The 23,139-nt window shown below is 37.9% G+C and overlaps 1 protein-coding gene across 1 annotated transcript in view; it reads right to left on the reverse strand.

Moving 5' to 3' along the window:
• The window catches only part of CD109 (CD109 molecule), a 66,405-nt gene that overhangs the window by 19,079 nt on the left and 24,187 nt on the right, over positions 1 to 23,139 (reverse strand). The window contains exons 6-24 of the mRNA XM_053938837.1: positions 22,015 to 22,054; positions 21,440 to 21,524; positions 20,496 to 20,592; positions 19,326 to 19,461; positions 18,366 to 18,475; positions 16,400 to 16,639; positions 15,969 to 16,070; positions 15,817 to 15,879; positions 14,223 to 14,399; positions 13,206 to 13,358; positions 12,405 to 12,479; positions 11,900 to 11,960; positions 11,271 to 11,406; positions 10,393 to 10,510; positions 7,438 to 7,551; positions 7,018 to 7,236; positions 6,212 to 6,356; positions 5,314 to 5,490; positions 1,199 to 1,280 (exon numbers count right to left, since the gene is read on the reverse strand). Of these exons, the coding sequence (XP_053794812.1) occupies positions 1,199 to 1,280; positions 5,314 to 5,490; positions 6,212 to 6,356; positions 7,018 to 7,236; positions 7,438 to 7,551; positions 10,393 to 10,510; positions 11,271 to 11,406; positions 11,900 to 11,960; positions 12,405 to 12,479; positions 13,206 to 13,358; positions 14,223 to 14,399; positions 15,817 to 15,879; positions 15,969 to 16,070; positions 16,400 to 16,639; positions 18,366 to 18,475; positions 19,326 to 19,461; positions 20,496 to 20,592; positions 21,440 to 21,524; positions 22,015 to 22,054 (2,330 nt within the window). The remainder of the gene's footprint in view (positions 1 to 1,198; positions 1,281 to 5,313; positions 5,491 to 6,211; positions 6,357 to 7,017; positions 7,237 to 7,437; positions 7,552 to 10,392; positions 10,511 to 11,270; positions 11,407 to 11,899; positions 11,961 to 12,404; positions 12,480 to 13,205; positions 13,359 to 14,222; positions 14,400 to 15,816; positions 15,880 to 15,968; positions 16,071 to 16,399; positions 16,640 to 18,365; positions 18,476 to 19,325; positions 19,462 to 20,495; positions 20,593 to 21,439; positions 21,525 to 22,014; positions 22,055 to 23,139) is intronic.

Here is a 23,139-nt window from a genome sequence, read left to right on the forward strand (position 1 = left end):
ATAAGGTGCTCTACACACCCCTACCAAGCAGAGCAAAATGCACATCTCACCCAGATAAGCAAGCAGAATAAACTTAGTCCACCAAAAAATTAAGATATGTCCTTTTTCCTGAAGATCACCCCTTCTGCATCTATGTTTCAAAAATAAATACAGAGTATAGACTCTGAGTCTGCCAGTGTATCTTTACTCAAATATTGCTCTCCTGCCTTCTGCTGCTAGACAGAAGTTATAATTTACAAGGTAATACAGTTACGGGTGTGATGTTAATTACCAGCACTATCCCTGTAATAATATCCTTGAAACAACCTTTGTTGTTTCATTATTAATCCCACATTATCCCTCGACTCCCCTCTTTCCAAATGTGCATTCATGTAACTTGTCACTGCACTGTTTAAGTACTAGAGTTGCCAGTAGAGGTTAACAATCTTCACCTTGCAATCCATCAACACTGAGTCAAAGGCAAATCCTGCTGATGTCAGTGAAAGATGCCCACTGAGTGCAGAAGAAAGTCTCATTCAGTGGCACAGTAACAGGGACAGAAGCAGGTACTGAAACTCGTCAGTATGTCTAAACTGAACAAGGGCTAGCAGAACAAAGTGCTGGAACCTCTCTCCTTTATCTCTCTGGCTTCCATGACTATGCTCTGTATGCTTCCTGGAGTGAACCTCAGCACTCAAAAGGCTTTTTCAGCTGTGTTTACAGTCTCAATAAAAGGAAGTGTGACAGATGCAAGTAGAACAAATTTCTACCACCAGTAACTCTGCTCACTCCCTACAAAATGCCTCAGTCAGTCTTCAGCTTCCAGTATGGAGATAACTGATAATCTGATTGAAGCAGTGATGATCACACAGCCCTAAATTGTTTCACTCAAGTGCAAGAATAACTAATTTAATTGTTATTCTTCATTCCTTTGAGGAAAGCAACAGAAAAAACTAAACTATTCAGACTAAACTATTTCCCTGGTTAAAATAATTCAACATTCCTTTTTTTTTTTTTCCCAAAATTAAAAAGCCTTGTCCTAATAATGCCTTTGACAATATGTTATCCAGCAAGAAAGAGTTGGCCTAAACACCTAATGAAAACCAGGCAGAAGGCTAATACAGCTGGAAACTTTTACCAGCTTCACAAAAACTTTTCAGATGCAGGGAAAATATCTAAAAAACTAAAATTCCACAATGATTCTGGCAGAACTACTCACCATGTGCTCCCAGAGGGATCTTCATTTCCAAAGGCACTAAAAGAGCCATCATCCCTCTGGAAAAGTAGCTCTCTTTGGTAGCCTGAAGTGGAAAAGTAGAGACAGGTATTGAATACTTTCCTCTCATGTGGGTTCCTGCATGAACTGGAACTAGAACTGCTGGTATGAACCAAGGCACTTTCTAAGGCTGAGAAGGGCAGAACTTAACTTACAATAAGCTTGTATTTCTTAAAAAACCTCCCACACATGCAGGAACACACAAAACCACATAGAAAATGGTGAGGAAGTGGGCAGTAGTAACACAAAGGATCCATCTACAAAAGGAGAACCAGAAGCTCCTGTGGCTGCTCATCAGCCACCCAAACATTGCAGAGATGTGCTCCCACACACCTGGGGGCTCCAGAAGTAAAACAGTGAGAGCAAAACAGAGAAGTTCTGTTCTATAGTTCATTGCTTCATCATTTTGGGGATCTTGTGTACCTACAGAAGTGCTCTATTGTTACAGCAGAAGGAAGGACAAGCAAAAATTAAGTGTTTTCCAACTGGAAGGACAAGGCTACAAATGCTGCTGGAAAACCAGGCCTCCCCTTCAGGTGGCTTTTGCCAAATCAGCAGGCTTGCTATCAGAAAAAGGAAGTTGGAAGAGGTTGTTCTGAAATGAGTGAAAAATTTCAAAAGACCTGAAGATCCTGAAATCCTGAGAATTATTTAAAATGTTATCCTAAGATTTTTTCAATATCCTGAGCAAGTGCAGCTATCTCCTGACTGCAGGACATCCATAATAAAAGGGCCTCAAAGGGTCACTGGCTGCTCACAACCACCAGCAGCATTCTCACTTGTAGATTACTTCTGTACAGAACCAGTGTTCATTCATGTTAGAAATGAAGAGCTACCTATGATATACTACTCACTGTAGTTTCTGATATCTAAGGCCTTTCTTCCCTTGCATTTTGCCTGCCATTTGTGAATCTAGAATAGTAACAGCATCTATTTATAGAATTTCATAACACATCTTGTCTTTCCCTCCACTTTGTCTTTTCCCATGGTTTAACTATTTTAGCTGTTATAATTAAGAAAGTATGCTCATTAATCAAAGACCTGACAGATACAGACAAAATACAGGATCAGACAGGCAGAAAGAAAACTCTCAGGCAACCATCAGTAAGTCCTACACAAATTAATGAATTTACACAAATATGTCCCATGAGGTCCACCCAGTTGCAACTGTAACTACAACCCTGAAAAATGTTCCTTGTTTTCACTGATAAAGGATTAATCACCCACTTCCATACCATCCTGACTGTAGATACAGTGAGTGAACCATACCCCTAATTACTGAGGAACAAATAGCCTGGTCCCTCAATCTAAGTGCCAGTACAAGATGAATTCCTGGTCATGGTCTCTCTGTAATAGAAGAGAATGAGAAACAAAGCTGTGAATCTGCTACAGTGTATCTGGGTACCTTCCCATGTAACCCCCAGTAGCAATAAATCTACCTTTTGGATCTTCTTTAGAAGAATTTGCAATCAAAATTTTTTCTTTAATACACGAGGTTTATTATGTATTTAGCATGACAGTGGCTAATTATGTCACTAAAACTGATGAATCTTTCAGATACAGACATACCTGTCATCTCAGTTAATTATACTAAGTAAAAGCACTCTTAAATGGAAGGAAGAAGGAGGAATGAGTGGCATTCTCCCCAAGAAAAGAAAAAGTCACTGTCAAAGTTTAAGCCTCCAAATAATGTTCTATGAGGAGCACAAATACATGTATATACACAGACTGCTTCCTCTTCAAAAGTATCTGACTGCAAGGCCTGAAAATACGGTCTTCTGCTTCTTTGCAGAACTGGCAACATACAGCAGTGAGTATTATAATCATCATCCTGCTGGTAGTGTAAAAGCACTAGACTACAACTTTCAGCCTAGAGAAAGACCGCTGAGCAACCCTTACACAGGCACAAATTCATCTCAGAATGTACAAATCAGAAAGAGGAGCAGAACCAGCGGGAGAGAGAGATCACTCAGCTATTTCCTACATTCTGCTTGCTTTCGTCTCGGTGCCAGCCCTGCTGCAGTCACGCAAAAGTCTCCAGGCACGAGCGTATCTGACACGGGAACGGCTGCAGGAACGCTGGCACGGGAGACCTGGAGGCTCCCGCGAGCCGCCGCGCTCAGTCCAACAGATGCTCAGTCACGCGTGAAAAACAATACTCCAAACGTCAACACGTGGAAGGAAAAGGAGGATCCTGTTATGAAGATGTCCACTGCTATTCTCAGAGGGCTGGCTGGAACCCAAGAGACGTAGCAGGCTCACTGAAAAGAGCTCACAAGGCTGGAAGAGGAATGTATCAGGATGGAAAGGACTTCAGAAAGATGTGGAAGATCTAAAGGATCTCACCTTTTACACGGTTTGGAAATTCTGCTCAAAGTCTTTACCTCTTTGGGTCTAACAACAAAGCTTTCAGACCAACCAGGGTTTTTTTCTTCATTTCAGAAAATGTGATTTAAAGATGGGATTTGTCATTAACACAATTAAGAAATGTGCTTAAAAGGCAACTTTTCTTTGGCTTTGCCTTTGTTCTAAGTAAATAAAACTGCTAAAAGAAAGATCATATAGCAGTTTCTGCTAGCTACATGATCCCTTCTTCTCACAAGTATTTATTCATAAATTAATTATATTTACTTCAGAATCTGGGCTTACGTTTTTAAATACTTGGTGCATTATGACATGTGAAATAGTCTGTTTTCAATTAAACCTCGTAATAATCCTTTCAAAAACTGAGCCTATGAAAATTGCATCTTAAGCTAAAGTTAATTTCAACTTGAAGATTACACTTGAAAAAATAATCAGTGCAACAACAGAAACAATTATTACAATAAAGCAGAAAAACCCCAGAATATTTGTAGGTTGTGACTCTTTTCTATGTTAAAGTTGCAAGTATTTCAGCATACCTAATGTTTTGCACCTACAGTGTTACATACCTCAATTCAGAGCCTCAGAATGAAGTTAAGAACACAATATAATCTGTATATAAGTGGCATTTAAACCTGTAACTTTCATTTGTTTTGAAATAACTTAAATAAATCCACTACTGGAAAACTTCAGAAAACTATGGTACCAAAGTTCAGTCTTAAAAGAGTGACAGATTGCTTACAAACTTCAGAATAGCTGTTTACATAACACATCTTTTCCTCCCCACTGTACTTTTCAACTACACCATGTAGCAGGAAGGGTTTAAAAAAAATCATTTAACTGCTTTGACAGAAAATTGGAATCTTGATGAAAGGAATATTTATTTTGAGCTGTGCCTTTTCCAAGGGAAATGTCAACAACTTTAAAAAAATCAAACAAAAAAGACTTAGAGAGAGTAAACAAGAATTGAAAATGTCATCACCATGCCTTGGTAGGGGTGCAGCTCACATGGGGCTGGTGTCACTGCTCTCTGAGAAGCAGGCTCAGCATGAGACTGACTCAGGGCAAGTGTGGGACACCACAGTCAGACAGTGTCTGATCCAAGAGCCAGAGTGCAACTGTGGTCTCCAAACTCTCTGATGTTCTGGAGTATCTCCTGATTCAAATGTACCTAAAATTTTCCTGCTTTAGAGTTCACTTCTGACCAAGCCTAAAATTTGTGTGGGCAAAAAAGCCAGCCAGGAGATCAAATGCCTCTCCTTGAGCTCTACAAGGACACGTCAGGTCAGGATGTGTTACTGAAGATGTGGGATGAATACGGTTCACTCTGCTCACTGACTCATTTTATACTGCAGTGCCTCAGGCAGAGGTCAGAAATGTTCGCTCACATGTGGTTTTATCAAATGAGAAGTAATAACCATCTAGGAAATCCGTGTGAATTATCTTCTAAAATGCACTTCTCAGATGAAAAAAAGCAATTATACAAAACCAACAATTTTCTTCTGAGAAAATTTGCCCTTGTAAACAAAATAATTTGCTGTCTAGTTCTATCAGCCCAGACTAAAGAGGAAGAAAAAGAAAAAAACAGGTTTCTCTTCCAGTTCTCATGACACAAACTGAGCAATATTTCAACATCAGATGAAGAGTCACAGGAAGAGCTTTTAAAAATCTAACATCTTTCTTTTATGCATACAGACCTTTTCTCATAAACGATACTGCTTTTGATCTAATATCCTCTCTCAGCTGCCTGGTTTTAGTCAAGTATTGCAAAATATAAACATTTGGAGCAAAATTTATCATATTCTGTTCACCACAGCCATAAGGCATCTTAATCAATGATGATAAACCGTTGATAGAAGGCCCAAGTAAATCACCTGAAAGATAAAATTAAATAAAAATAAACTAAAGCTTACTGCAAATAAATGCATACCTCATATATAAAGGGTGGTATAATCTAAATTGGGAGAAAATATATTAGGAATGTTTCTACTAAACACCCCTAAGCAGGCAGAAAAGATTCTTCATCTACTGATCCACTTTATGCCCACTGACACAGCTCCCTACAAACCTTTCCAACTACAGAGTAATTTCAAAGAGTTGCCATTAAAAAAAAAAAAAAAACAAGAAACCCCAAACCAAAACAAACAAAACTGAACATAACCTGAAATCTATTTAATCTAAACCTAAATCTATTTAATCCAGGAAAATGGTTCAATAGTGGTATGTATTTGAAACTTCATTTATTTCTTCTCTCACATACAGTTATCAAAGCCTAGGTGTCACAGTAAACAACAGTTAGTCGGGTTATAGGTATCATTCTGCAGACAGTGGAATTAGAACAGGATACTAGCAAACTTTGCAGGACCTTCCTGACCAAAATCCAACCCTCTAACTCTGAAAATACCTTACAAACACCATACTGTCATAAATTAAACAAATTAAAGGAATAAAACACTCCATCCATAAGGTTTAGCTTAATGCATGATGGTAAATTACTGTGACTTAATGATTCAACCTACTTACATTGCAGTTAAATAAAAATTAATGCCTTAATTAATTCCCTAACTGATAGAAACAGAGTAAGTTAATTCTTACCTACAGCAGTGACCTGCACTCTCTCACTGTCCCTTACAACATCGGAAGGAAAAGTGAATTCCAAAGTTTTTGACACTGCTTGTCGTTTATTCCCAGTCAAATCCAAAAGGACTGTCTGAGAATATGTCTGTTCCAATCCTTCAGCCTATAAAGACAAAGACAGGGATTCTGAGTGTCCTTCTCTAGTTGATCCTGCCCTGAGCAGGTCATGCTACTCCCTTCCAACCTCAGCCATTCTTTGGTTCTATAATATTAAGCTTTTATTGCAGGATGAGATACACAAAAGTCTACCACCTTCCAATGAAATGAAGCCTAACATGAATCAGACTTAGACATCCAAAGCTAGGCAAGTTTTATCAGTATCTGGTTCACCAGATTCGACCTGTATCAAAATACAGAAATGTTAATCTAAAATAGGCCTGAATGAAAGCCAGAGGTATGGCAAAACCGACTGCACTTATCCAAAACAGTCACCAGGTCAGCTCTGCACAGGTTGTTAAATTAGCTGCAGCACCAGGGGTTCAGTGATACACAAACAGCTTTCACCTTGCTTTCAAGAAGGATTGGACAAACTACCTGTAGTAGAACAGATCTACTTGTTCATCCCTGGAAGGGGATCTGAAGAATTTTAAAGGACTTCTAAAAAATTATTTTATAAGAAGTGTTTTCTACTTAAAGCCACCTGACCCCAAACCAACCATAGAGCAAGAGGCAGACAAGTACACTGGTTTGCCTTTTGCTGCACTATGTAGCCTGGTTTTGGGAACAATTTACTTCAGGAACAAGCCAAGCTGCAGACTGTTTACCTTGACTAAAACTTTCTGGATAACAGCATCAGAAGCAGCAGATGATATTGCTGTCACTTTGATGGGAATCTCTCCCAGCTGTTTTGGCTTGATTGGGAATTGAACAGTTTTCCCATCTTCACTTGGTACAGATATAGATTGTTGATTTGTTGTAGCATTTATTTCATTGGATGTTAGAATCATTTCAAAAGCATCATTCATATCCAGGATCACAGTAACCTGTAAATACAGTAACATTTGCAATACAAAGTGTTCATTTTGAAAAGGTGTTTTCATAAGCTGCCACCTGTTTTGTGTATAGAGAAACAGGTCTGCCCACTAAAGAAAATACACCAGTTCTCATAAAGACATGGTCTCCACCAGTGATGAAAACCTTGCAATATCTAGAAACATTTGAAGATAAAGAGATTGTTATATTACCTCAGCTTCTTCTTTCAAATAATTAAAGATGTTCACTTCCAGAATGAACTGCTCTCCTCGGATGACGGAGTATGGAAGGTTCAGAAAAATGAAAAAAGGCTGAAAAACTTCTAGCTGCAAAACAAAATCAGCCATGAACCCTTACAACCAGAGACTAGAAAGAAAATTACTATACAACATGTCTTCCAATCCCTTTTAAATTCAACGACAGAGTAATGTTCAGTTGTACTCTACAACTGACAAAACAGATGCAGGGATGAAAAAGAAGGAGAAGATGCTTCTGGCCATTAGCACCTTTAGAGACACCGTTCAGATTGAGAGCTGCCAACAGCTTTGACAGGGCAGTCCCAACAGAGGCAACTGAATTAGCACTATGAGTCTATCATCTGGCAAGTTTGGAAGCTGTGATCTGTCCTGAGCCTTCATTAAGGTAACAGAATTGTTTTGAGTACACAAGTAATGGATTAATGTCAGTTATATTAAAATATATTGTATTATATTTAATTATATATATATATTATATATATTAATATATATAATATATAATTATAATTATAATGTCAGTTATAATATCTTCATGTCAATTCACAAGTAACTAAATAACTGACTCATCCAAATTTTATAATTCAAAAACCCCTTACAATGTTTTTTTTTTAATTTATTAAGATTAATCTTAGCATAGGTTCTTTTGTTATCCTTCTAAAAATACATACAATATTAATTAAAATGTAAACTGCAGAAGTATACCAGCAAGCAGTTTCTTTTATCTGTGAACAGAGGGTTTTGGAAGAAATCTTGCCTCTAAGAAGTCAATGGTAAAGTCTCATCAAGCTGAATGGGATCAAAATTTCACTGTTTATGAACATCTGTGCAATAAGAATGGCTAAGACATGCTATCCTTTATTATCAAAATGTCAACTGAAAAGTATTTTAATTCAGCTTGCATTTAAAAACATATTCCAAATGTTCTGAGTTTCAGAAACAAAAATCCTTCAGCTTTTTTTTTTTTTCTAGCTAGCAAATATTCCAATGCTTTCTCTAAAAGAAAGTTGTTTGCTAAAGCTCTCAGCGTCATAAACTTCTTTAAACATTAGAGAAGTTGTGATGGAGACTTTTAGCTAGTTCATAGTAAAGGTTTTCCCTATGTACCCATTTTCTTTGTCTTTTTTGTTTTACTTTTCTTTAAAACTGATTTTTTACACTCAGGAATATGCCAGTATATTACAAAAATAAAACTGAGTAAAATTACTGACACTCTGTGTAGGAGAAGTCAAAATAAAACCAGGATGCAAAGCAGTACATGACATCAAGCACGCAGATGTCATTTATTTCCCCCATTACATTTTTCATGTCTTTCTTTTGCTTGCCTCTCTGTATGGTACTGATTAACATGTTTCAGCCATATGGAACTCTAAGCTCAACCTAAATGTCCCAACCATAGTGAAGTACTGAACAGTGCATAGGGGTGATTACAGCTAAATTATTATCTCAACATCTGTTCTACTTGGAGCCTTCTCACATTTGAGGATGAGAGGCCAAGTGTGTATTTCCTTACAGTTTTAATCAAAAAACTATTCCTCTTTCTGTCCCATCTCTGCTAAGCCAAGTGAAAGAAACAAGAATCAAGATTCCAGTCTCAAAGGAGCCTTACCCACAAAATCTAGACTGGGCTCCAAATTCTATAGTGGAGTTCAGATCAGGATGTTCAAAGCACAAGCTCTGTGTCTTGGTATAGCAGCCAACTGTGAAATCTGGACCTAGATCTCAGTTTGGATCTCAAAAATTGCCCCTCCCCAAGAATTTGAGGGCATGAGAACTTACAGGGGTAAGTTGGCTGTCTTCAGGCTATGCTTACACTAGTCTAGGAACCAAGATGCAAACCTACAGCCCACCACTACAGTCTCAACCTTTCTAAACTTAGGTATAGAAGTGGAGTTGTCTCTGATAGGAACATAGTTTCTCTAGGATCTTTACATGATGAATGGATGGATTATTCTGCATATGTAAAATACTAGCTAAATGAGACTTCAAGAATTAATTCCTATTTTAAACTGGCTAAACCACTCTCTAAGTAGTGGTTTCCTTGAATGCAGAGTGATCCTACGACAACTGCACTTGTACACTGGGAGCCTCAGGTTAGAGATTTAACCTGACGGCTGCTGAATACAGCTTAAATTGCTAAACTCCTCAAACACTCGGAAGCAAGAAAAGAGCCTCAAGACACAGGAATTTGGGAGCAACAAGGCTGTCAGTTATCCCATATTAGCTCTCAGTGTCCACTCTGCTCCTCAAGCTAAGTCATCCAAAACTTAGCACCTATCACAGAAAGGTTGTGTTGGGAGGGACCTCTGGGTGACATCTAGTCCAAGTCCCCTGCAAGTTTACCCAGAGCAGGTTGTACCTGTGTTTACTCTAGGACTGCTTTTGACAGATAAATTTAGCCTTAAATCAACCCTCCTGTTCTCCCTTCCTGGGGTAAGCATTAGCCATAATTGTTAGCAGGGCAGCAGACAAATGCCTCTCACATCCCAGCCACCCCTCCCCTGCCAGTGTGTGCAAACCTCACTGCATGAATTACCAACCCATGGACTGCTCTCTGGACAGAACCAAGAAAGCATGGAACACTGTTCCCAAATAGTCATTCTGCCTTTCTACACACAAAGATTCTGAAATGGGCACATCCTGGAAGTACTTTAACCAAAAACACTCCAACAGAAATAGGCATCCAAATATCTGTGTGGAGTCTTAGATATTCATATGATCAGGAAGGGAAGGCAGATACAGTGGCACATATTGTCTTCAGTGATGTTTTCTCTACAGTTTGAACACACACAACCTCTCAATCTCTCCATTAGTACAAGGAGATGCTGCTGTTAGAACTAAATCAGAGAGTCCAGCAAGAAGCTGCAGTGTCACCAGCCCTAAAGGAGAACTCTCTAGTTCTGGAGATGGTACCTCCACCGGAGCAGTCGTCACTCCGAGCCCGCCGCTTTCAGAGATCACAAAAGCACTGGCTACCCAGGATGTGATGGTGTCAGGTACAAGGGCATCCACTGTGGTTTCTGTGTCAGATCTGATGGCAGAAGGGGAGAGCAGACTTTCAAAACTATCCATCTACAGATATCATTAAGTGGACACATATGTTTAAAATGCATGACAAATTTAAGTCCAAATTCCAGGAAAGAAAACTGCTCATTATCCATTTTTCTTTTTCTAACCATTTAGAAATATTGTGATGGGATCAAAATTATTTTAAAAATTTAAATTATTTTAAATTACACAAATTGAAGGTAATTACACTGGATCACATTACATGTAATCCACTTTTACAGGTCCTTTAAAACCATCCCAGGTGATGGCTGCTTCCTGAACTTTTCAGCTGTAAAAGAATACAAGATTTGTGCTTCACGACACAGGTCAGATTTCACCGTCACTTGACAGTTTGATCTATTCACTGAATTAGGTGTAGACAGCAATAATTTCCCTTTCTGGGCTAATCACCATCTTTTTCTGTACTGTAGAGAAAAAGTCTAGGTCTCCCTATCTGTTCTCTCCCCATTTGTAAGAGCTTGTTTCCTTTGTCTCCACGACTTTTATAGGCATAATCCTCTCTTGTGCGTTTGCTCAACTCATCTTTTTTTCCATCTCCAATCTCACTTGTGGCCTCTAGGTGGTAGCAGAATATAAATCTACATTTTTATGCAGTGTTCTTCAGCACGGGGACAGAATACTACTGAAACCTACACACACACACAAAAAAAAAAAAAAAAAAAAAAAAAAAAAAAAAAAAAAAGGCAAGTGCAAATTGTTTTCCTTTTGCTTCTAACTTATACCTCATTTTAGTGTCGATCCAAAGCCAAGTCTCTGGAAAATGTGTCCTCACATAGAGATTGCTGAAATCAGGAGGTCTGTTTTTAGATACCGGCATATCATCACCAAAACCATCCTCTATAGGTATCACTCCACCATCTACAAAATAGAAAATACTGTCCTATTCCAAATATCTATATTTAGAAAGCTCAAATAAATACAGTCAAATTAATATACTGTTTGGAGTCTAATCTATAGCTTTGTTACATACGATAAGCCTACTCTGGGACACTAGGAAATTTTTATTTTAAGAATAAAAAAAGTTTCACACAAATTTTTACATGGCCTCTCTGAAGTGTGGATGAAACTGGTGTAATCTGGCTACACATGACAAACCACTGCAATATATATCAACTGGAGCTGCAAACAGAAACTCCACTCATCCTCAGGCTTTTAGGGGTAATGTCACTGCAGTAAAAGAGGAAAATTTCTGAAATGGTGATGGTATGAATTTTGTATGTCTTGAACCTTTGAAATGTTAACGATTTTCAAGGGTGGATGCACAGTAAGAAGACATAATAGGGGCCCTATCCCATGGATTTCCTTCCCCACTCAGTAAATTCGATTTGGCTTCATTTGTTGTACTACTTACAAAGAAAATGTTCCTTATCCTCCTCAAGAACTGCATCAGTTGATACCCAAAGGCTGCATTTCTGGATAAAATTTATACAGTATATCTCAATACAGGACATTCAGGACATCAACAGAGCTTATCTATTTTCTTTTTATCTTCTTTCTTTTTAGGTAAATAAAGTCATAAAGCAAGCATAAAACCAAAGCAAATGATATACAGAAACCCAAAAACCTGAGATTATATGAATCTGATTATTGCCATAATGACTGAAAACTTTTCAAAGTGAAGACTATATCAAGCATAAAGCAATCTGTATTTATGGAGGTATAAATATATTCCTTGGTATTCAGAGTATTACATATTGACAAAATTCACAATTTGGAATACATATTAGCTGTGAAAACATTACATTGTCTATAGTTGCAAAAGTTAGAAAGTTCACTTTTTTTCTAGCAAGTGATGTTCCTATCACTAAGCAGTAAAAAAACCAGCAGCCTAGAATTATGAAAAAAACCCTCAGTACCTGAAATACACCAAAAGAACCTCTGACCAGGGGGAAATACTGCACTGTGCTGTATAAATTGAGATCATGGAGGACCTAAGGAAAGAGAAAAACAAAATCATCCAAAGACTGAATGCCAACTCACAGTTCTAAGAACTTTCACTGTTGCTAATTCATACCACGAGCTGTAGGTTGCTTAGCTTTCATGCCAAAGAGAAAATAATCTGTGACAGGATGAAGGGGGTTAGGCTGTAGTGGTTTTATGATTAATGGAAGAGTGACCAAGACTGTATACAAGCCTGGAATAGAGCCTAAAGCCAACTGATATTTTATGGCACTTAGGCAATGTCCTTTGAGCACTTCAGGAATTATATATATTGTAAGTTCTTTCAAACTGTAAATGCAGTAGAGCTTCTGCAAGCAAAGGTAATTTAAACATATGAATAATTTATTCTGCACTCCCAAGAAAAAAAAATCTTTATTTTATATTATTAATTTTAAATAGCACAAAGAACAAATCATTAGGGTTTTTTTTCTGACACTGGCTTTTCTTAAAGAAGAAACTGCCAAGTCTTAACAATTTATCAAATGAAGAACAATGAAGTATTGATTGGAATTGGAAATGCTGTGCCTCTTACCTTTTAAGCCTTACAGTCTCTGCCACTCATGTGACTTGCAAAAGTAAAAAAAAAATTGCATAATTACAGGCTAAAAATCCTGCTCAAAGAACATTACTTGTTCAGCATATAATCTGCAACATTTCCACAAACATACATCTTTCAAACACACAATAATGACAACCTCCTTTTCCTATATACTTACAGATTCCTCTGTTATGTCACTACTTTCTCCCAGAAGCTTTGCACTTTTATCAACAACTGAAAGTCCAATCACTGATCCTGGCTCTGTTGTACTGATTTTCAGGGAGACTTTCTCAGATGGCTTGGCCTTATCTTTGCTCCAAGAGATTTTAATCTAGAAAAAAGTGAAAGACAGCACTGATTTAAATTCTACAGTGATATTTACAGCTGTTAACAACTCCCAGGAAGTAGGATTTTTAGATCATTTGGCTACAATTAAGACTTTGGATTTGCTTTTCCTAGAACCTTTGGGACACTGGGGACCTCTGAGAGTCTTTTTCCTAGGACCTTTGGTAACTTGGATAACTCATGAGGCACATGGAGACATTTTTCATGCAGCAGGACAAACAGGCTCCCTACTGATTTCTGTTTGTAAGTATTAAAGTCTCCAGAGGAGAGAAAAAATTTGAACCCATCCAGCCTTTGGATGGTCTCATCCATAAAAAGTTATAGTGAGGCTTTTATTTGCACAAAGGACCAAATCTCATCCTGGTAAGCAAGCTGGAAAAAATCAATTCATTGATGCAATAGGCATTTCCCCACTCTTCTTCAAACTTTTTTGAGCTAAAGTATGGAAAGTCACATGAAACACAAACACTGGTCACAATGTGACCACTGCCTAGCTAGAGCAAGGTCTTTATAAACTTTCACAATTCTACCCTTAGAGCACTTATGATACTGTCACTGTATTGGCCAGAGTAACCTTTGGCTCAGTAATTGACCAAACCACCAAAAACACAAGGAGATGCTGTACATCTGTTTATGTGGAAAACACAGCACTTTCAAATATGCCAAACCTGGACCCTAATTGCACTGGTATTATCAAAAGTCTTTCTAAAGATTTGCACAAACTTCAGATTATATCCTCAATGAAAATTTTTTACATTTACAATCCTATGATCTAAAATAATTTTTTTTTAAGCTACCAGACAACACCCAGACAAAACCATGGTGTCAGACTCAAGTTCAATACAATTACCTTGTCATCCAAAGCAGGCCGGATGGGGACAGTGAGAGCATCATTTACAACCACTCCAAGCTCATCTACATAGAATACAAGTATAGATATCAAAGGAGCCCAGGAATTTTCTGCTGTTAAAGTGAATGTTTTTGTAGCCTTTGTGCCAAAACCCACAATTTGTTCCTTAGATAATACCTGAAAGAGAAAAAAAATCAAACACTCAGACTGTTAGGATCCTCATGTGATCAGCATATGGTATGTCATCAGCAATTGATTCTACAAGTAGCTGCTAGAGAAGAGATACATAGCTGTGATTAATATTTTTTTACTAACTAGTAGATGTAATATTTAAATGGTAGCTGATGTAATATTTAAATAATAGAATTTTTTTTCTGTGTTTTAATTCCTATATCACTATGGACAAGTAAAGAACAACAAGTGCACACATATGGTATGAGAACATAAATATGCAACAGTAATAGGGTTGGCTCATGGGGGTTATCTGTAACAGCATTTGATTTTGGATCAGGCATATAGTTTTAAAAGCAAACCTCCAAAACAGGCTTACTTAGATCACTTTGGTTTACCTCATGGAGAGTCTGAACTGGGGTCTAGTAATGTGCCCCAGTTAAAAGCAGGCATTCATTTTAACAGATCAGATTAGAGCTAGTCTGGATTTCAGGTCCACAGTATCAATTTTTTCATTCTAAATTTGTTCCTACTGGACTGTACACTTACTAATGAAGAGAAAGAGTTGAAGGGTCTTTGGTTGCATGGACCTGATTTATTTTAAAACTTCTACAGAGTGTTTCTATTTTAGAAAGTATATATGAATGCCCAAATTTTACATGTTTTTCCTAATTCAGTTTACTGTTACAGTCTGTGAAAGAAAAAGAATCCTAGCTACCACGGTCACTAAGAGGCAGACTGTGAAAAAGACAGGCATGTCTTAAAGACAGGATGGGGAACTTATAATAGTATATATAATAAATCTTTCTGATCCTTCAAGACACAGTAGAGCAGCTGAGCAATTAAGCCACTACCCAAGACATTTATTTTAAATGCTTCCTCTGAATCTCCCTTGTTAACAGTGCCCCTCTGTCCACTCAATCATGTTTCCTCAGCAGGCAGCTCTTCTCATCCTGTACCCTCAGGCTCAGCCTGACAGTCCTGAATCTGCAGACAGGCTCCACCAGGCTCCTGCTTCCATCTGCATCTGCTGACAAAGCCACAGTTTGGGCTTCTCCTGGGATGTCTTTGTCCCTTCTCCCATTGCAGATGCTCTGCACAGTCAGAAACAGTACTGCTCTTACAGTTGTGCCTTGTCTCACATCTGCTGTCAGTGATAACCCAACACCCAGATCAGAGAAGCACTTTTTTCCAGAAGCACTTCCGTACAGTGCCAGGGACATTCCTCCTAGGTAGAAGAAGAGAGTTCTCCTTCAAAAAGGACCCTCCTCGTGGAAGGGAAGTTTTTGGGCTTTCTCTTCCACAAAGCACAATTTAAAAATGTCAAATCTCAAATGTTTAATCACATTCCACTCACTGGAGCATTTCTCAAGCTGGTAAAAGTCACCTTGGATTGTCCCCATGTGTAAAGCCTGTAACTTACCAGGTAGTGATACTCTCTCACTGGCTTGTTGCTTGCAATGCTCAGCTCAAAAGGCTTCCCAGCCTAGGAAAAGCACACATTCATATGGATGGGTATGGAAAAACCATAAGTAACTAGGCTTTAATCGACACAAGTTTTGTCTCAGATTATACCTTTATATCCTGGCTCTTTGTTTTAACCTGGAGATAAGTCTGACTGGGGGAGCTGAACACATCATAGACACCTATGTCAGTCTTACTGCTGAGGAACTCTGCCTGCAAGACAGTGCAAAAAAAACCTCTTAACAAAACAGCAAAATCTGTGGTGTTCATAGATGTGGTACAGCTTACAAGAGAATGGCAGCCTTAGCAAAAGTCCACTTTATGCTTTGGGTATCTGGGGTTCTTTCTTTTGATATCATGGTGCAATTATTAAATCCCATTTGACAGGATCTCTCACTTTCTTTCCAGCTGTAACATGAAGTACCAAAAATAACAATAGGTGACCTGTCAGCTGTTGCAGATAGCAGGACAGCATATCACTGATCCCAGCCCAGGCAATTTAGTGTGTCAACACTCCAAAGCAACCTGTTACAAAGCAGTACCTGAACTCTCAGAGTTTTGGTATCAGCCAGGATTGGAAACTCAACATCAATTACTCCATTTTCTGGAACTGTGTAGTTCAGGATATGGACTGTCATATTTCTCTCCTCTGTTGCCTCATTGTCCAGGTGAGAAAGTGAAGAGTGATGGAAAAGCAGGTCTGACTCTTGTGCAGTAATTGTTACAAGATTCTGCCTCTCTTCAGCGGTCAGCTGGTTGCTATCAGAACGTGACACCTTTAGCTAAACAAAAAGAAAGCAAACACTTATCAAACCCATTAAACAGGGGAAAGCTAAAATGCACAACACGTAGCGTGTAACAATGTATTTGCACTCACATCACATAAAAAAATAATGCATTCTCAGATTTCTCACACATCAATAGCTTTATTTCTGTTCCTCAGTAAGCACTGCAAGTAGGCAAGTCAGACAAGAACAAAATTATTCATAACTCCAGGGAATAAAAAAAGAGTAAAAGCAACGTAGATGGAACTGAAAGGGCACATGTTGCATTTCAGCTCTCCCAATTACTCTTCTAGTTGAAAATGTTTGTGTCTCAAGTAAATTTACATATCCTACCTACAGTCTGAATACTTAATTTTATCACTTGCATTTCACCATCACAAGAAAGGGCAACCTAACACTTACATAATATGGGAAAATGAGTCAGATGAGCAGACATGGTGCTGAGCTGGATGTTTTTATGAACTCATCAAATGAGTTGAAGACTAAAACCAGGCCCAAAATTGACAGTGTGCAACTTCTGCACTCCATCATATATCAATCAGCACTACAACTTAGAACCTTCATGCCCACATTCAAGCAGATTTTCATCCAGTAAAATCATTCTTATTCTGCATTATACACTACAAAAAAAAATCAACTTTTATATTTAAAAGCACTGAACGAACGTTTCCTTTTTCAGCCCATAGATGTCACTGCATTACCACTCCTCCTCAGCCACTATTTCCCTGTTCTCTCTTTGAAGACTATATGCTCTTCATGTAGGATCTCCACTTTGTAGTAACAGCAGCAGCTGTTCACTCACACTTCTTTGGCAGCACAACTGACACCTTCCTGTCTGCCAGCTGCAAGAATTGCCAGATGCTTCAGCTATCTCTCACTCAGTTAATCTTTGGAAGAGGACTAAAAAACAGGTGGATTCAAACTGGGAAGCAAAGCAAATGAAAAGCACAAAAACCAAAAGCCCAAATGATCAGGCTAGCATAAAGCTACATCTTGAGCCAATCCACTCTGGAAGACTATATTCAGCCTAAATCACTGCTATTTAGGCCACATTTCTATATAGTAAAGGCTCAAGAATTGTAAAATTGACTCCTCATTTCAAGCAAAATGCAGTGATACAATATGCAACCTCTGCAAAACATAGAAATACTGAATACAGATGAGGGACAGAATGAAGAACATAAAATATTTCTATGAGTGGACTGCAGCTGGCATGAATAAGACAGGACAGTAGGGAAGAACAACACTTTCACTTGAAAGCAATGTGGTTTGATGAGTTTTAACTGAGTTATGTAAAAGCTGTTTAAATATACAAATTCACTATATAAAGTATATATTTGTGTATATATATATTTATATATATAGAGAGAGAGAGAGTTAGATATACAAATACCATAAAGAGGTTTGAAACTTAATAACTGATGTGTTGTTTCAAAGCACAGTCACAAAAAACAGCTAGGGAAGATTTCTCTTCCATAAGAGAAATGACAAACTATACACAAATATATCCTGCCAAGACCACAGCATTCCCTGCCACTTTACCCTTTTCTAGAGCAAATGCCTCCAAGTTAGTATTTGCTGATATGTATTGTGAAAAAAAGAGAGAATTTGAAAACAAATCTGTAAATTACAGTTAAAAGTCCAAGGCAAACTTTGCTATCTAAGCACAGAGGAGAAGTCACATTTGTTTATCCACAGATGATAATCAAACAAAATAACTTACAGTAGCTATGAAGTTCAGAGAAGGCTTTATAACTCTAGTGTAGTCCAGAAATTCAATAAAATAGTCACTTTGCTTTGGAAATATGATGGTACTTGAATTTTGGGAGATTCCTGTTGAATAATTGTATGTGTTTAGACAACATGCATTTAACACATATATTACTCTAGCAGCAATACAGTTTATTGCCTATGACTTTGAAATAGTTCTATCATATTTTTCACCATTTCCATTCCTATCATTCTTCATCCTTCTAGCTGAGCAACTGTAAAAAGGAGGTAGATGTACTGGTACTGCTTGCCACAATGCAATATAAGACAGACCACACAGGGCTCCACTCACGCACCCTATGTCAGAATGACACAAGGAAAAAAAATAAACTTACTAAATCCCAAATCAGCCAGCTTCACCTTGCCAGGGTTTCTACACAAAGTCTGTAATGAAACCTAGTTTCTGGGACAGGCAGAAAATTTGTACACATGATTTTTTTTCTAATGTGCAAGGTGCAGTGGAACATGAACTCACAAAAAACCCTCAGTTTGCAAATCAGTCCATCTGGAAGAGGCTAGACTATGTACAACCTAGGACCAGGGAATTCTTTCTACTAATGTGGCTTACAAATACGTAATGTCAGGTAAGTTTATGATTAAAGTTAAGTTTGCAAAATTCAGGCTAATGGTAGCAATTCTTTATGCCTGCTCTTCTCATTTATCAGTCACTGACTTCAAGCTCCTATCAGAATCTGTTTCACAGTTATTTAATAAATCATTTAGCAGAGAAGTCTATTCTGCTGAGTTAACAGCTGGTTCCACTATTAAATTTCTAGGCAAGCAACATTCAGATAATATATTTGAACATGGATGGTGTGTGCTGACATCAGTGCATGATACTTTTGCAGAGCTCCAACCTCTTCCACAGAGCAGTAAGGCACTCTGGATTTCTGCCAGAAGAGCTCCCACATACCTGTGAGTGACTCCGTCACCACCGCGATCATTTCTATCGGCTCTATGTAATCGCTGTCACCTTGGTGCCACAACTGCTCAGCATTCAAGTGTTGCAACATCAGCTTGTTACAGGTTACATTCACAGATCCATTTATCTGCCATGTAGGAAAAAATAACTGTTGAGCCAGAAAAGCCAAGGACACCTTCCTGTCTAGTGTAACTTATTTCTGGTTAAGTCCTCCAGCTGTCTCCAAATACAAGTTTTGGAGTGTGAACATCAGAAAATTATGAATGCTGACCCTTTGTTTTTTGCTATCAGCAGCCATTTTTATTAAATCCAGTAGAAGTTCAGTGTTTTTTTTTAGAGGAAACAATGCTTTAGGGAAAAAGTTACTTTTTTTTTTCCTAATTTCTAGAATTATCCACTTCTCCATGGCTAGCACAGTGGTACCTAAGCTTTACAGGAAAATACAAAAAACAAGTTCCTGCCTGAGGAGAGGGGTATACCCTATTCAGTATCTGAGCTCAGTTTCTGTAGACCAAGTGCTGCTGAAGGTACTGAAGTCAGACAGTGGCTGAAGTCAGCAAACAGAAAATTAGAGTCACTTCACGGAGCAAAAATTACACCTTTTTTAACAGTCTACATCTCAAAAGTAAAATGTCTGATTTTGCAAAGAGACTGCAACAAATCTATCACCTTTTTTAAGCCTTCAGATTGAAATTGTGTGTCTTTTTAAATTTCATGCTTCAGGTTACAATTAGTGCAGTAGACTCAAATGTAATTGCTGGTAATTAGCAGGCAAAATGCTTTGTTTTCTACTATGCTAGAGCTCCACCCAGACAACTGGAGTGTTCTCCTCCAGCCTTGTGACACAGAGCTCAGTGTACCAGGACAGACATAGAGTCAAGGGAACATTCCTGAGCACAGGTCCTCCAGCACCTATGCAGCTCCTGGAAAATTTTTTTACCTGGGTCAGTTGGTATACTCCAAAATAACCTCAGGCACAAGTAAATGAAGCTCAGGTGCCAAGTATGATTCCCAACAAGCAGTCTGAATTTAGATGCTTTAGGCTGGAAATAAAGAGAGTTTAACACTCTCCAGCTGAACTAGGCATTCAGGAATGATTCCAAGCATCATTTAACTGACAACAGGACACAGACTTAAAGAAACTACTAAGAGATGACTCACCTCCATTGTGGTTGTTATATTTCTCTTGTTTGCCCAGTAAGAAACAGAAAGGCAAGTGACTGTTACAGTTCCCTTCACTGGCTTTCCATATGTGTACCTGAAACACATCAGGTGAAGTCAAACAACACACCACCTTCCAGGACTTGGGCTTCTGAAGAGCTCTCAAGGCAAAAGATCCTGCTAAAATATTCTTCTCTGGCCTCAGACATGGGTAGAACACATTTCTACTTTGAAACATGGAGTTCACCATACTGACACCAGTTCAGCAGCACTAAAGCTGGAAGCCCAAAACCTGGAGAAGATACACAGTGCTGCTCTTTCCACTACACAAGCTCTATGAGCCTATTAAAATTATTATGGGCTGTATGATGGACAAAAGTTAACTATACTAAGCTAAAAGCTGAAAGCAAGTTATTGAGAGAACACTGATGTAACATCGTAACTAATATGCAGTAGAGTTAAAATGGGATGTGGGAAGTGCTTACCAAACACTGCTAACACAAAATGAGATATCTCCAGATATTTAGTAATAATTATTATTACTTGTTTAGTAATCACAGTCTCAAGAAATCATTGCAAACAATGTCCACCTATGGCAAATCTGAAAACTGTAACATATTCCCTTCTTAGGATGACAATAGCAACCTGCAGTCACTAAGCAGCAATAAAACAAAATTTTGTATAAATATTTTCCAAGTTATACAGAGAAGCGAAGGAGGGAAGGAACAACATGGGGACAGATAGGACACCTAAAATCATTCTAGTCCTCAGCAGTAATACATGCAGGTGTGGTAACTTTAAAGTACTTTAAATCATTATGCAGCCACTTAAGTAATATCAAAGCTAAAAAGCAGACAGAAAGAAATATCAAACAGCATAGTTAGAGGAACAACTCTGATAACATTTAAGAGTGAGGGTGACAATGGTATCAGTGATTTACTTACTTTGCAGAGACAACACCAGTTACATCTTCATCTCTCAAAGAGTAGTATAAGGGCGTTGTTATCATAACATCAAATTTTGGTAAAACTAAAAAAAAAGAAAAATTACAAGATGCATTAAATTCACAGAAGGAATATTCCTTTTTTGAAGTAACAAGAGTAGAACATGTAATTTGATAAACACTACTAGTTTCCTAAGTTTCCCAATAAAAGGTAAGATGTATTTTTAACCCAATTGCCAGACTATAACATTTTGTTGAAAGGAGAAAAAAAGTATCATAAAAACAGCCAGCATATAAGCTTCTAAGTCTGAAATAGAAAAGGTATAGCTTATTCAGCCTTTACAGAATTCATCAGCAAACTTCACAACCAGATACTACACAGTAAAACTACCAAAGATAAACAGGGCAGGTGATAAGATGGTGTTTTTGGTCAGTCTCAGAGAAGTCTCAGAGAAGCCAAAGATTTGGAAATTAAACTTTCTGTGAGTATTTAAAATGTTCATGCCAGACAAGGGAAGCCAGTATAAATTAATGGAGAATCACTACTGATTTTGGTCACTACTAAATAACACTTACCATATTCCATCACTTTAAATCTTTCATAATGAACTTGACCCTATTGAAAAAAAATCATATGAGAAAATACATATACATACCACTCAATCATTTTAGTTCATTAGGGCAAGGCTGTCTCTCTGGCAAATATTGTTCAAGACAAGATTAGTAAGTTTAACATACTTTCTTGGCCAAATCCCACCCATATTCAAGTTAAACTACAATTTCTGACATGGTGTGATTTTAAATCATGGCTCAATCACTATCAGCTCCTGTAGAGACCAGCAGTATATACTTACAAAACAGAAGGACACAGAAGTTCATGTGAAGCAGACACATGTAAGTATTTATCATGAACAGCTTGTGCAGCTTCCAGTCTGCAGACACCTACATATACCTGGTTTCTGTACTAAAAAGATTGAACACCTGAGCTAGCTAGCATAAAACTACCTAGCATAAGCAGTCACAGTCATCATGATAAAACAAGACTGACATACCAGCACCATCTTTGCTAGCTCATCTTAAATTAACTTGTACAAACAAGAAGCTCCTACAGAGTCTATCTGTGGATGAGAGCATTTCTAAACTTTGTATAATCTTATGATTCTACATTTATGCAAAAGGTGGCTGCAGTTTTGTTACAGTCTACAGCCATACTTATTTCAGCAGAGATACCCTTTTGTTTTATCTCCTTGTCTCAGCTATTTGTTACTTAAAATCAAGGCAAGAAATCAAGGAACCACACAATGTGCTGTTACTTGTGTTCTCTTCTATTTTCCTAAATTTTTCATTCATTTCCTACAGGAGGGAAAAGAAGAATGAATATGGATAAGCAATTGTCAGGTGGCATCAAGATGTATATGATAGGAATGACTGTTTGTAGCAAGAGAGGATAAACTGAGAACTCCTATGGTAAAACCCTAGGACCAGGACCTAAACTGGAAACAATTATAAACTTTTGTTACCTGATCAACAACTTTGCTAGTTGAGCATCTCAGACCAAGCCCTTTACGAATCTGTATTTACACATCTCCTACTGAAATACTCCTATCAAAGCAAAACTCAGATTGCTGCTGATTTGATGATTAAGTCGCTGATCACCAAAATGACTGCCATATTTATATTCCTAGGTTTGAAAACATACAT

This window comes from Vidua chalybeata, chromosome 3, assembly GCF_026979565.1.
Source record: "Vidua chalybeata isolate OUT-0048 chromosome 3, bVidCha1 merged haplotype, whole genome shotgun sequence".
NCBI classification, from domain to species: Eukaryota; Metazoa; Chordata; class Aves; order Passeriformes; family Viduidae; genus Vidua; species Vidua chalybeata.